This window comes from Notamacropus eugenii, chromosome 1 (genome assembly GCF_028372415.1).
Source record: "Notamacropus eugenii isolate mMacEug1 chromosome 1, mMacEug1.pri_v2, whole genome shotgun sequence".
Classification (NCBI taxonomy): domain Eukaryota; kingdom Metazoa; phylum Chordata; class Mammalia; order Diprotodontia; family Macropodidae; genus Notamacropus; species Notamacropus eugenii.
In genome coordinates this window covers 459,711,323-459,724,294 of record NC_092872.1, presented here as the reverse complement: position 1 = coordinate 459,724,294, position 12,972 = coordinate 459,711,323, and the positions used below count along the sequence as shown (strand labels likewise).

The 12,972-nt window shown below is 39.5% G+C and overlaps 1 protein-coding gene across 1 annotated transcript; it reads right to left on the bottom strand.

Moving 5' to 3' along the window:
* Positions 1-2,539: 2,539 nt before the first annotated feature.
* Positions 2,540-8,768, bottom strand: UQCRFS1 (ubiquinol-cytochrome c reductase, Rieske iron-sulfur polypeptide 1). The gene is made up of 2 exons (XM_072632117.1): positions 8,371-8,768; positions 2,540-3,362 (listed from the first exon to the last, which is right to left on the bottom strand). Exons 1-2 carry the CDS (start codon positions 8,582-8,584, stop codon positions 2,752-2,754), a joined length of 825 nt encoding a protein of 274 aa, XP_072488218.1. The 5' UTR covers positions 8,585-8,768; the 3' UTR covers positions 2,540-2,751.
* Between the last annotated feature and the right edge of the window lie 4,204 nt (positions 8,769-12,972).

Here is a 12,972-nt window from a genome sequence, read left to right as displayed (position 1 = left end):
AGCCCAGTTGAGGTTATATAACATCTGTAAGCTCCTTGAAAGTGGGGACTGTTTTATTGTTCTTTATATTCCCAGTGCTTGACACAAAGTAGATGCTTAACGTGTGCTTGTCCTTCCTTGCTGAAGACCATGCCATCACAGAAATAATGACATGACTTACACTTGACTTTGAGTGAGGAAGGGCTGTGCAGGTCACCAGCCTCACTTCTCCCCCAGAGCCATCTGAATCCAGTGACCAGATACTCATTAGGATGACTGGAGATGGTCCAGGATGAGGCAATCGGGTTAAGTGAATTGCCCAAGGTCACACAGCTAGTGAGTGTCAAGTGTCTGAGGTGATTTGAACTCAGGCCCTCCTGAGTCCTGCACTGGTGCTCTATCCACTGCACAGCTTAATAGATGCTTCCTGATTGAAGGAATGCAGTATGCACTGACTGGAAAAATGTGAGTCAGAATGTAGGGAGCCTTAAATGCTAAAGAATCTTAGTAGTAGAGGCAATGTAGAGTCAACAGCACTTTCCAAACAGTAATGTGACATTAAAAATAGGATTTTTGGCAATTATATGGATGAGATATAAAGTGATTGAATAAGTTATTAAGGCATTCCAAGGCAGAGGTAAGAGACCTAAATTAGGATTGTGACCTCGTGAGTCAAATAAAGGAGATATATATCATACAGGTTAAATGGACAAGATTTGGAGACTGATTTCATATGGGGGATGTAGGAGTGAGAGGTTTCAGTAACTTTCAGTTTATCAGGCTCTCTGATTATGAAGATACTCATGACAGAAAAAAGGCAAATTTCGAAGTTTGGGGCAAACAGTTCTGAATCATGTAGAATTTGTGATACCTACAGGAAATCTAGTTTCTAGCAGGCAATGACGAAGACACATTTTTCCAGTCAAAAATGTTGAAATATTACTAAACCAGAGGGGAAAAACCCCCACATATAGAGGTCTTTAAGACTGGATTTGCATTTTTACAATTAATGTTCACAAACTGCTTTACTCACAACATGCTAATGTTGATAGTATTGGCCACATTTTATAGATGAGGAAACTAAGGTTATGATTATGTGCTCAATCAAATCTATAGTATGTCAATTTGTCCTTTGGCTGTCTTAACAATTAAGAAATGGATTTACCTGTCACAATTTTTCTCCAGTGGCGCTTATTTTAGGGGGAGAACTTGATTTATCTTACCCAAGACTGAAAGTGCACCAGCCATTCAGAGGCCAAGTCCCACCACTCATTACCTAACCTAGGATGGTTCATCCCTCCTTATGCAGTTCCTCACTCTCAAAGAGGTTCACTATATTGGCTAAACAATGCAGACACCCAATCACTTTGGCACATTATAGCTCAGAATTACTGACCTCAAGCAATCCACCAGCCTCAACATTGTCAGCAACAGTGATTATAAGGATGCACCAACTGGTTTTCCAATGGCAAAATTCACAATATCGTGGAAATAGGAAGATTCCACTGGTGGGCAACATTAACATAGTTTTCCTGTTGCTTCTTCCATGTCTTTCCTAAATTGCCATTGAATCCCTAACCCATGGTTAAGGACCAAAGAACCCTGACATGCCACATAAGTATCAGCTTTCAATTTCTTTTAGAATGCCCTTGGATAATACATAAATTGAAAAAGAAAAACTGTCAAATTCCCAATTTCTAAAATAAACTTCTCTTGGGTTTAAGAAGATGCAAAAAATGTCTAGACCTTTAAAGAAAAAATCCATCAGTAATCTCTCATTTATGTATTTGTTAGCTCAATGTGTTATGAATTACATTAATACAAGCAATGTCAAATACAATGTCAAATAAACATCAGGAAGACTTACATGCAAAAAACACATCAAATAGGACATTAAAAAAAAGTATTCATAATTTTTGGTAAGCCTAATAGCAGCTTATTCATATAAAGGATACTAAAACTTAAATGAATGGTGTGTTAAAAAAAAAAATTGTTCTGCTTGTTTCACTGACCCTAAAATTATAGAGCAGTATCTTTTAAAAAAAATTTCCAGTACCCCAAAATTTCCCCAAACATTTCAGGAAAAAAGGCAAAAGAAACAAGATTTGGGGAGGGGAGTAAGGGAGAAGAGGGCTTCAAGGAAAAGAAAGATGGGAAGGAAGTCAAGGAAGGGAAGCAGGAAGATGAATGAAGCATAGCTGGTTGGAGACCTGTGCAACCAAGATCCTGCTCTCACAGGTAGACAGGAGGCTGGTATTCAATCAACTGTCCTGATGTAGTCTAGCATGGTTTAGAATACTGACTTTGTAATAAAGAAACCTGAGTTCTAGGTCTAAGCTCTGACACTAATTCATAGGAGGACTTTCTGGCCTCTGTAAAATGAGGGCTTCAGATAAAACAAATTTTGAATCTACTTTAATTTCAACATTTAATATTTCTTCCTGTAGGTAAATATTAAAGGCAAAGAATAGGTTAAAAGGTAGTTTTCTGCACAAAATGGATAACATGCCCCTCTCATATTTCTGTCAAAATTGTGAAAGAAAAAAATCTTACAAGTTGATGATAGAACAATGTTTAATAGTAGCTTTATTAAAAGCAAGCACTTGAAAGTATTCAGTATTTAATTCAGATCAATGTGTTTTGATACATTATCAGAAATATTTTAAATCTCTCACACTAACCAATTTGAAGTATATTAGAATATCTCTCAAGAACTCTTCTGAATTTACATGAAACAAATCTGCAGGGAATTTGTGACTTGAGTCCAGTACTTTAACCAACTATGACTAGATCATCACTGGTGAATTCATATGCTGGAACCTCAAGGTTGAGTGGTGCAGGCCCTTTTCTGATTCTGCCAGATGCATCATAGTGTGACCCATGACAAGGACAGTAATAACCACCAAAATCACCTGCATTTGCAATGGGTACACAACCAAGATGGGTGCAGACACCTATCAGTATGATCCATTCAGGCTTCTTTACACGGTCTAAATCATGTTGTGGGTCTCTCAACTGTGCCAAATCCACAGAAGATTCTTGTTCTATTTCCTTCTGGGTTCTATGACGTATGAACAGAGGCTTTCCTCTCCATTTCAAAGCTATGTTCTTGCCTTCAGGAATATCTGACAGCTTGACTTCAATTTTCGACATGGCCAACACATCAGCAGAAGCACTCATGCTGGAGACAAACTGGGAGACGGCATTCTTGGCAGCATATGCAACACCTACAGTTGTAGTTGCAGTTATCAAATAAGAGAAGCCTTTTCTACTTTCACTGCTATCTTTTGAAGATTTTTTGCTATCTAACACATCTGCTCGACGATAGGCAGAGAAGTCAGGAACTTTGATGTCTGTATGGGAGAATCGAACAGAAGCGGGAGCTGCAAAACAAATAGAAAGTTGTAAGAATAAAGTCAGATAAACACCTTAAAAGGTGTGTGTGCCCCTGTATGCACATATATATGTAATACATATTACACATACATGCCTGTGAAGTCTTTAAAAACTCAAAAATATTTGAGCAAAGATTAAGGATTTTGAAAATGACAGAGCAATCTGTTAACACAAAAATAGTCAAAGCAGCAGCACAGCCAGCCTATGAAATAGCATAAATTGGATGAAATCTATTAATATATTGGTCTACAAGTTATGCACAAGTTTATTTGTGATCCTATCTCCTAGCTGAGCATCGCTAATTCAGGTTCATAATGTCTCCAGGAAAAATAAGTACATGAAGTTGAAAAGCCCTGTGAAATGAAATATTTCAGATTCTAATAATTCAGTCTGCTAGCCACTTCCATCTACCCTCCAATACTAAACTCATCTCTAGTTTTATAATGCAAATTGTGAAATCTATATTTCTATCAAGGTCAATCTATGTGCTTCTTAAAAGTGTACATAAAACTCCTAAGAATTCTTGAGGTGTTATTTTCAAGGAGAGAAAAAGGTACCCTATGAATACAATTTTACAAGAAATGGAAGGTTTTTCGTTTTCTTTTTTAAAGGAATTCAACAAAGGTCCATATTATTAACACCAATATTCTTCCACTGATGTTGTATGGTGGCAAGTTATGGAACATCTTGTAGTCTCTGAAGAAATGCAATTGGGGATCACCCAAAGGCCAAATATGAGGCCCCAGGTGGACATTAGCAGGAAGGATTTAAGTTCAAATTCTGGTTCTGACACTTATCTGACCTCAAACAAGTCACCTAATCTTTCTAGGCCTGATCTGTAAAAAAAGGGGATGGCTTCTAAGATTCCTTACAACTATAAAATTTATCCCCTATGTTCTACTACTAAAAATAATTTTCCTTTCCATTACCAAGTTTCTATGCCAGAATTCATACCAATTGGTTCACAAGTAATCAAAAATTACTGTATAGTATATATTTCAACTACTTTCCCTCTAGTTCCCAAGAATAACTACAAGAAAATCATAAAATAGTTACCTATAATGGAAGACTAGTGAAATTAATGGGATCTACATAAAAATACCTCTGCACTTTTCCAGATGAAGGCATGTGGGCAAATTACCAAATAAAGAAAAGCCATGCTAGAATGATTCTCAGTCAGGATTTCTGTGGGGCAATTATGATTTATATAGGTCTAGTGTAAATGGCTACTAAGCCCTGTGGATATGTTTAGTGTCACTTAGATAAGAAGGCAAACCTTGAATAGGCAACAGAAAGACAATCTTAGAAGATCTATGCTCAAATCTTCCTCACTCCCTTTGATTATAAAGCTTTGACCCTGGACAAGTCACTTAACTTGTTAGAGGCCTAGCCAGTTCTGAAAGACTACAATTTCTAGAAGCTACCTATGTACACTAATGAAGGGAGTTTCCTCTAATCTCTTCCTCTAACTCATTTTTCACTTGAAATTACCTAGACCAATGAAATAATAGGTCCAGATCAAAAGAATAAAAAACATTTAAACAAGTTATTTCTCCTAATAGAAGACAGGAGGAAAAAAGTTCATATAATAAAACAAAAGAAACTATCAACACTTTGAAATGGACACTTCTGGATCTCATACAATAACTAAAGAAAAGTGAGTGAATCTGGCATAAATTAGGCACAGATCAATATCTTAAATCATATATTAAGATAAATTCCAAATGGATACAAGACTTAGCTATAAAAAGTGACATCAGAAGAAAATCAGAAGAGCAAGAACAAAATTACTTTCCAATCTATGGATGAGGAAGAGAGGATCACAGAAGATGAGACATTTCTGATTATCTAAAATTAAAGTTTTTGCACAAACAAAAACCAATGCAGTTAAAATCTTAAGGGAAACAGGTTAACTGATAAAATAATCTTACCGAAAGTTTCTTTGAAAAAGGTTTCATATCCAAGATATAAGGATCTGATTGAAATTTCTAAGAATACATTCCTCAATAGCTATATACATAGCCAAGGAAATAAGCAGGCAGCTTTCAACAACCAATATTTTAAAAATGTTAAAATCACTAATGATTAAAGAAATGCAAGTTCAAAGTTTCACTCATGTGGACGGGCAGTGGGAAAACAGGTACACTAATGCACTATTGGTGGAGCTGTGAATAGATCTTGCCATTCAGCAAAGGAACACTGAACTAAGCCCAAAAAGTACCTGTGGTTCAGGTCCTAGCCCTGTACCTTGAAAAGATCAAAGAAAGAGGAAAAGGACCCATATGTACAAAATATCTGTTAACATTTTTTTATAGTGGCAAATAAAACAACAAAAAAACCCCCTGTAAACTAAGAGGATGCTCATCTATTGGGAAATGGTTAAACAAATTATGACATGGATACAGTGAAATAATATGCCATAAGAAATGAAGAAATGGACAGTTTCAGAAGAAACTTGGAAGACCTCTATGAAAAAATGTATGGTGAATTAAGCAGAACTAGTAAAAACAATTTACACAATTACATTATAAAGAAAAACAATTAAGAGTGCTGGGCCTGGAGTGAGAAAGACCTGAGTTCGAATTTGGCCTCACACACTAGCTGAGCAAACCCTGCTTCCTCTTTGTAAAATGATCTGGAGAAAGAAAAGGCAAAATACTCCAGTATCTTTGCCAAGAAAGCCCAAAAGGAGTCATGTAGAGTCAGAAAACAGAAAAATGACTCAACAACAACAAACCATGATTTCAGAAGACTGAAGATGAAGTACACTAGCCACCTCCTGCCAGAGAGATGATGGACTTAAATGAAGAACAAGAGATACATTTTTGAACATGGTCAATGCGGGCACCAGTTCTGCTTGGAAAGGTTTCCCTTTCCTTTTTTCTCCCCAATTGTCCCACTAGTGTGAGGAAGGGGGGAAATTTGTTATTATTAACCAGAAAAATGATTAAAAAAAAAAAAGATTAAAAAGGTTTCCTCCTTGTTTGAATTTAAAGAAACTTGCAAAGGAAATACTCAGGATTTCTTTGCTTTATTTTAGCTAGCAAGCTACATTTTCTCATAGAATACAAGTCTGGAAAATTTGGTAATTATACACAGTTCTTGCCCTTGAAGTTCAAGCTCTAAGTTACTTTATCTACATGTTTTGGTTGACTCAAAATTGGCAAAGTGTCACATTCCGAGATTCAATTTCAACTTAAAGAACAAAACAAGATACTATGGAAAGATCACCAGGATGTAGAAGTACCTCTTTAAAATATGTAAAAAAAGGATGTTCTCTTAGCTTCACCTGCACCTAACACTGGGGACAGAATATTGAAGTTAATGTTTGGCTGTGTCCCCTTAAGTCAAGATGTTCACCACTGTCAGGACACATCTTTCATTTCACAATCAAGGAATCATTTTTCCTAACTGTAGGGTGGAAAGAATACTAGAATTGGGATGATTCCTGGGTCTACCATTTTTACAAGGTGTGAACCACAGAAAAAAAATCAAAACCTCTGCCCCTGATAACTACTATGTTAAATGGAAATGATAACACTTGACCCACAGAGATATTATGATGATCAAAACGTTAACAAAAATAAAGTACTTTGCAAATTCTAAATTGCTTTGTGAAAGTAATCTATCAAGTCATTTACAATCCTGGAGTAAGTAAGCAGGTATGCTGAAGTTGTAAAATTATTAAGTATACTGCTAGTGGGAGGTTTCATTGAGAGAGGAGACTGACTAGGTCTTATTTTTCTATCACTTGTAATATTTTCAACAAAGCACATAAAATGAAAAGTCTCCTTCAGTGGCTAAACCTTCTCATAGATGACCTTTCACTTCTTTTTCTATCCTTCCACCTATATTTTCTATCCTTCTATCCACCTTTGGGAGAAACAGCAATTTGCAGTAAAGAAATGTTTTATGCACCAAGATATCATGTGCCCTTGAACAAGTTAAATAATTTGACCACCCTGGACCTCAGTTACTTTCTTCCTAAAAAGAGGTAGGTGGTAACCTGAGCTTTAGGGTCCATTCTATGAGTGTAAGTCTTGAGAGGGGTTTCAGGACTCACTTCCTACAAGGTCCACCTGTCCTAGATCTTCAAACTGCCAAAAGACAGTCAGCTCTCTCTCCATCAGTGAGTAATCTATAGTGTATCTAGAAGACCTTCCGAGATACTCTCTAATGTCCTAGCCAGAGCTAAAACACATTAGGGACTTCAGAAATCACCTCGGTAGTATGTCACTCACCTGAACTCAACTCCCTGTAATGTAATAAACTCAAATGGAACACTAGATTTTAAAATTGCAAGTACAGCTCTGCTACCCACCACAGGAGCCGGGCCAACACTGTGCAGTGGAGGGGGCACTAAGTCCTGGATTCAAATCTTGCTACAAGCTTACTCCCAGCGTGACCTTGAGTAATGACTTAACCTCCCGGGCCTCCAATTTCCTCAACTACTATCAAAGAACTACCATGTACCTAAGGTCCCTTCTAGTTCTAGCTCTACAATCCCATGACATCACTTCACCTTTTGGGACTCCAATTTCCTTGCCTGTAAAAAGGATATTTATACCCTTATTACCTAAAGGGCTGTGGAGGTACAGGAGATAACGCATGCAAGGTATTTTGTTGTTTTTAAAACTTTACAACCTAAAAGTGAGCCGTTGTTGTTATTCCCTACCGCCAGACAAGAGGCAGCTCACGCCAAAAACTTCGGGGTGCGGGTGGGGGTGGGGAGGTCACCTTTCGGCAGGGTCCTGGGGCAGGGCATGGCGGCTCTCTGCTCCCGGGAGTGCAGGGGTCTCCCCTTACCCACCCCAGGTCCCTCAGCCTTCACTCGGCCTGGGCGCCCCTTAATTCCGGAAATGGGGGTTTCGGGCCCCGGAAACGGCTATCCGGCTCCCTCCCTCGGCCCGCAGGCGGTCCAGGTCCCACAGGGATCCCTTCCCCCGCGGCAGAAGCAGCCCCTCGGCTCTCGTCTCCTCCCCGCCCCCCACTCACAGAAGAGGCTGACTCTGGCGACGAGCTGTCGGCCGGCGGCCTGCCCGGCCAATGACTCCTGGCACAGAAGGGGCCGCTTCGCATCCAACACGGGAGCCTCCGGGGCGGGCACCACCGAGGCCTGCACCAGCGGCCGCAGGGGACCCACCACCCTACGGGACGTGGCCGACAGGACCGGGGCAAAAGGGCCCGAACGAGCGGCAACCGACAACATGGCGACGGCTTCGTTCACCCCGAGCCGGTCACTCGGACGACCTTCCCCGAGCTGCGCAGGCGCCAAGAGGCGGCCAGGCGCGTGGCGTCATCACGCCCGCAGTCGCGCGCTGCACTCCGGGGTTCCCCTATAAAAGGCGCTGCGCAGACATGTGTGTACCAGAGCTTCTGAGCGCGCCGGGGGCGGAGCTTCTGAGCGCGCCGGGGGCGGAGCTTCTGAGCGCGCTGGGGGCGGAGCTTCCTCACCTACCTGTCTGTGGTTGGGCGGCTTCGGTGCCACACCTAGCACCCGGCTGATCCTCCCCGCCCCCTTCTCATGTGAGGCTGGATACCACTTGTCATGACCATTAAACCCCTGGCTGTCTGATAATCCCTTACCACCGATGATTCTTAGCCATGTGCACACGTGAAATCTTACAAGTTAGACTGTATCGACTCCGGGGGACGGGGATGTTTCCAGGGGATGCCTGTTCCCGCAGAACTTGTTACTTTGTTAAAGCAGCGCTCCAGGGTAAAAGTGGAAAGTTGGTTTACTTATTTTTCTGTTCCTAAAATCAGCCTTGGGGAGAGCTAACGAGGGCGGATGAAACACTAACTAGGTGGAGACCATAATTAACATTATGCAGTACTTCTTTCTGGGATTTCAGACACCTGGAATATGGACTTTTATGTTCAGTTAGCCATTATACCTTGCAAAGATTTCTAGACAATCGTATCCACAAAGTGATCAATTCTAAGTCCTGAATTCTTCTGAACTGATGTCTTCCTTTTAGCTGCTTTCACTTGAAGGTTAAAGAGTAACATATTGTATGACCTTGGACAAGTTACTGTCCCTCGGACACTCAGTTTTATCTTCTGTAAAATGAGGGGGGTGAACTAGATTATATTTTGGAGAAAAAAATAGTTTTTGTTACTTTGAACTTGGCGAACATCAGCAAACGTGAATGATATATAAAGAACATAGAACAGAAAAGGTCTGCATATGAAACAGCCAACCCACTATTAGCTTGCTAATAAATTCAACAGCTTAGTTTCAAACCTGTTCTTTTTGTCTGTGTCTCCTCTCTCTACCACCTTCTGGGCTTTTCTGTGCATTCTTTTATATGCTTTGTTAATGCTGCCTTTTCTTTTCGTCTTTTATTTTTTGTAGGGGAGGAGAAGATCACCATTTCTAACCGCCATCTCTTCTTCAGTTCTCCCATTCCAAAGTGGAAAGAAAAAAAAAGTCTCCTTATAACCAGCATAGTCAAGCAAAATCAATCTACATAATGGATGTGTCTGAAACTGTCTTTCTCCTTCTGCACCTCTAATCTATCACCTATCTGTCAGGAATGGGAAGCATGCTTCTACATTAGTTTTCTGGAGTCGTGGTTAGTCATTGCATTGGTCAGAGTTCTAAAGTCTTTCAAAATTGTTTTGTTTTAAGATGTTCTAGTTATTGTGTAAATTGTTGTAGTTCTGTTCAGTTCACTCTGCTTCAATTTATAGAAATCTTCTTAGGTCCTTCTGAGATCCGTCCCTGTATGCATTTCTTAAAATTGTACAATGATATTCTATTACATTTATATACCATACTATTTTTAGTCATTCCTCAATTGATGGGTATGACCTTTATTTTCAGTTTTTTGTTATTTATAAAAAGGCTACTATGGATATTTTTGTGCACATAGATCTTTTTACTTCCTTTAATCTTTTGGGGGTAGAAATCTAGTACAATGGGGTCAAGGGTATATACAGTTTAGTGCCTTTGGGACCGAGGTCCAAATTGCATTCCAGAATATCACAGCTCCATCCATAGTTTGTCTGTCATCTCATGTTCCCACTAACAATTGTGTTTTGCCTTTTTTGATTATCTTTGCTAATCTGATGGACATGTTGTAGAACATTGGAGTTATTATCATGTACATTTTTATTATGTTGAATGATTTCGAACTTTTTTTTTTCTAACTCTCAATAACTCATTTTTCTCCTTCTGAGAGTAGTCTGTTCGTATCCTTTGACCACTGAGTTATTTGGGGAATGAGTCTGGTTCTTGTATTAGTTAGCTATCTATAAATAATATAAATACAAACATATAAAACAATTATACAATATATATGATATACACATATCACATATATTATATATATGTACATATATCATATATATGTGTGTCATTTTATGTTTACTTATATAAATATTTATTTATGTTTCTTTATATATCACACCTTAATCACTGTAGTATCTTTGCCAAGAAAACTCTATGGACAATTATGGTTCATGGGGACACAGAGTCAGACACAACTGAATGACCAGCAGCAAAAATGTCTGTGTGTGTGTGTGTGTTTGTGTATAAACCCTCACTTGATCCATCCATCCCCACTACCTGTCTTTGTGGCTAACCAACTTGAGAAGACCATCTACAATCAATGTTTCCACTTCCTTTCCTCTTACTTTCCTTACCTCTCTTTAGAATGGCTTCTAAACTCATTTTTCAACTAAAACTACACTCTCTAAAGTTACCAATGATCTCAACTGCCAAGTCTGATGACCTTTCTCAATCCTCATGACTTCTCTGCAGCCTTTGATGTTATCAAAACCCCATTCTTCTTGATATTCTCTTCTCTCTAGGTTTCTTTGACATTACTCTAATTTCTCCTCCTACCTGTCTGATTACTCTTTCTCCATCCTTTGCTGGATCTTCAAGTGTCTCACACTAACCATGAATTTCCCCCAGGATTCTGTCCCAGGTCTCTCTTCTCTCTCTATGCTGTTTTACTAGGGGAATGTCATGATTCTCCAGTCTCATCCTTATCTCCATGATTTAGCTCAAATCTCTTTGCTGACCTCCCGATTCACATTTCCAACTGCCTATTTGCCATAAATATGTGGATATCAATATGTCCAAAACTGAAGTCATCATCTTTCCCCCCAAACCCTCTTCTCTTCCTGATTTCCCTGTCACCATCAAGAGCCCATCCTCCCAGGCCCTCAGGTTCATAACCTAGATGTCTTCCTCAACTCCTTCCTCTCTTTTACCCACTCCAGTTATCAATCTGTTGCCCAATGTTATAGATTTTACCTTTTTCTTATCTTCTATATATGCTCCTTACCTCCTCTGATACTGGCATCACCTCATGCTTGGACTATTGCAATAGCTTGATGGTTGGCCTCCTTGCCTTATATTGCTTCCATTCTACTTTATGCTCTACTCAGGTGTCCCAATGATCTTCCTAAATCTCATGTCTGATGATATCACCACCCTCTCCCTCCCCATTCAGTATATTCCAGTGGCTCACTATCACCTGCAGGATCAAATATAGAATCCTCTGTTTAGCATTTAATATTCTGGCCCTTTTTTACCTTTACAGTCTTCTTATACCTTCTTATACTGCATACTCTGTCATCCAGTGACACCTCTTTACTGTTCCTTAATCAAAACACTATATCTTCTGACTCTGGGCAGTTCTCTCCCTCCTCATTTCTTCCTCCTGGCTTTCCTGGTTTCTTTTCAGCCCCCACTAAAATGCTGTCTTCTACACAAAGCCTTCCCTAGTCCCTGTTAATACTACTACCTTCCCTCTGTTGATTATCTGCAATTTATCAGATACATAGATATGCTGTGATGAATGGGAGAGTAAATTGGTTAAGGATCATCCTGTTATAGTAAGGACCCAGTTGAAATTAGGTAACATAAATTTGTAGTCAGTTCAGTCAGGACAATTTTGCATTTTCTCCAGATCCATTCTGTAAGTAGAAGTGTCTATGAGGAGCAAGGAATATTGTAACTACCCTCACTGTGACAAGTGAGTTCAGGATATGATATAAGTAAAACTGCAATCAGTACTGGGAAGGATGGCCAGGGATCCTGTGTCATCAGGATACAAACAGGTCTCAGTGAGTGAAGAAGAGGAAAGGAAAAGATTTATGAAGAAATCAAATTTAACTACAGAGAGGTCATTTCAGAGAGTATAATGGAATGAGTGGACAAATCTGAAGTGGGACAGTATGGAGGTGGATTTGAGGCACATGAGAATAAAGGTATGGGAATGATGCATAGAGAACAAAGGTGGTACAGTAATCGCTGCAGATTGAGAATCACTAGCCTAGAGATACCATAATGGGGAAGAAGTATGTTAACTTTGAGCAATGAGTTCAGGAAAATTTTCAGTGACTAGAAAGCAGTTCATTGGAGAGTAGGGAGGTGATTAGACTGTTTAGGGATTTCTTTTGATGTTCACCTTGTGGAAAGTGGTGATGTTGAATCCTGTAAGGCCCAAGAACCACAACTCCCAATAGGCAGGATGAGGAAAAGATATAGCATGGTTGAGGCAAAAGCTGGCAATTCCTGGCAGGTCTGGTTTCCAGAGCATTGGAGAAGGACCTGGGGTTAAGATAGATTTGAGACCT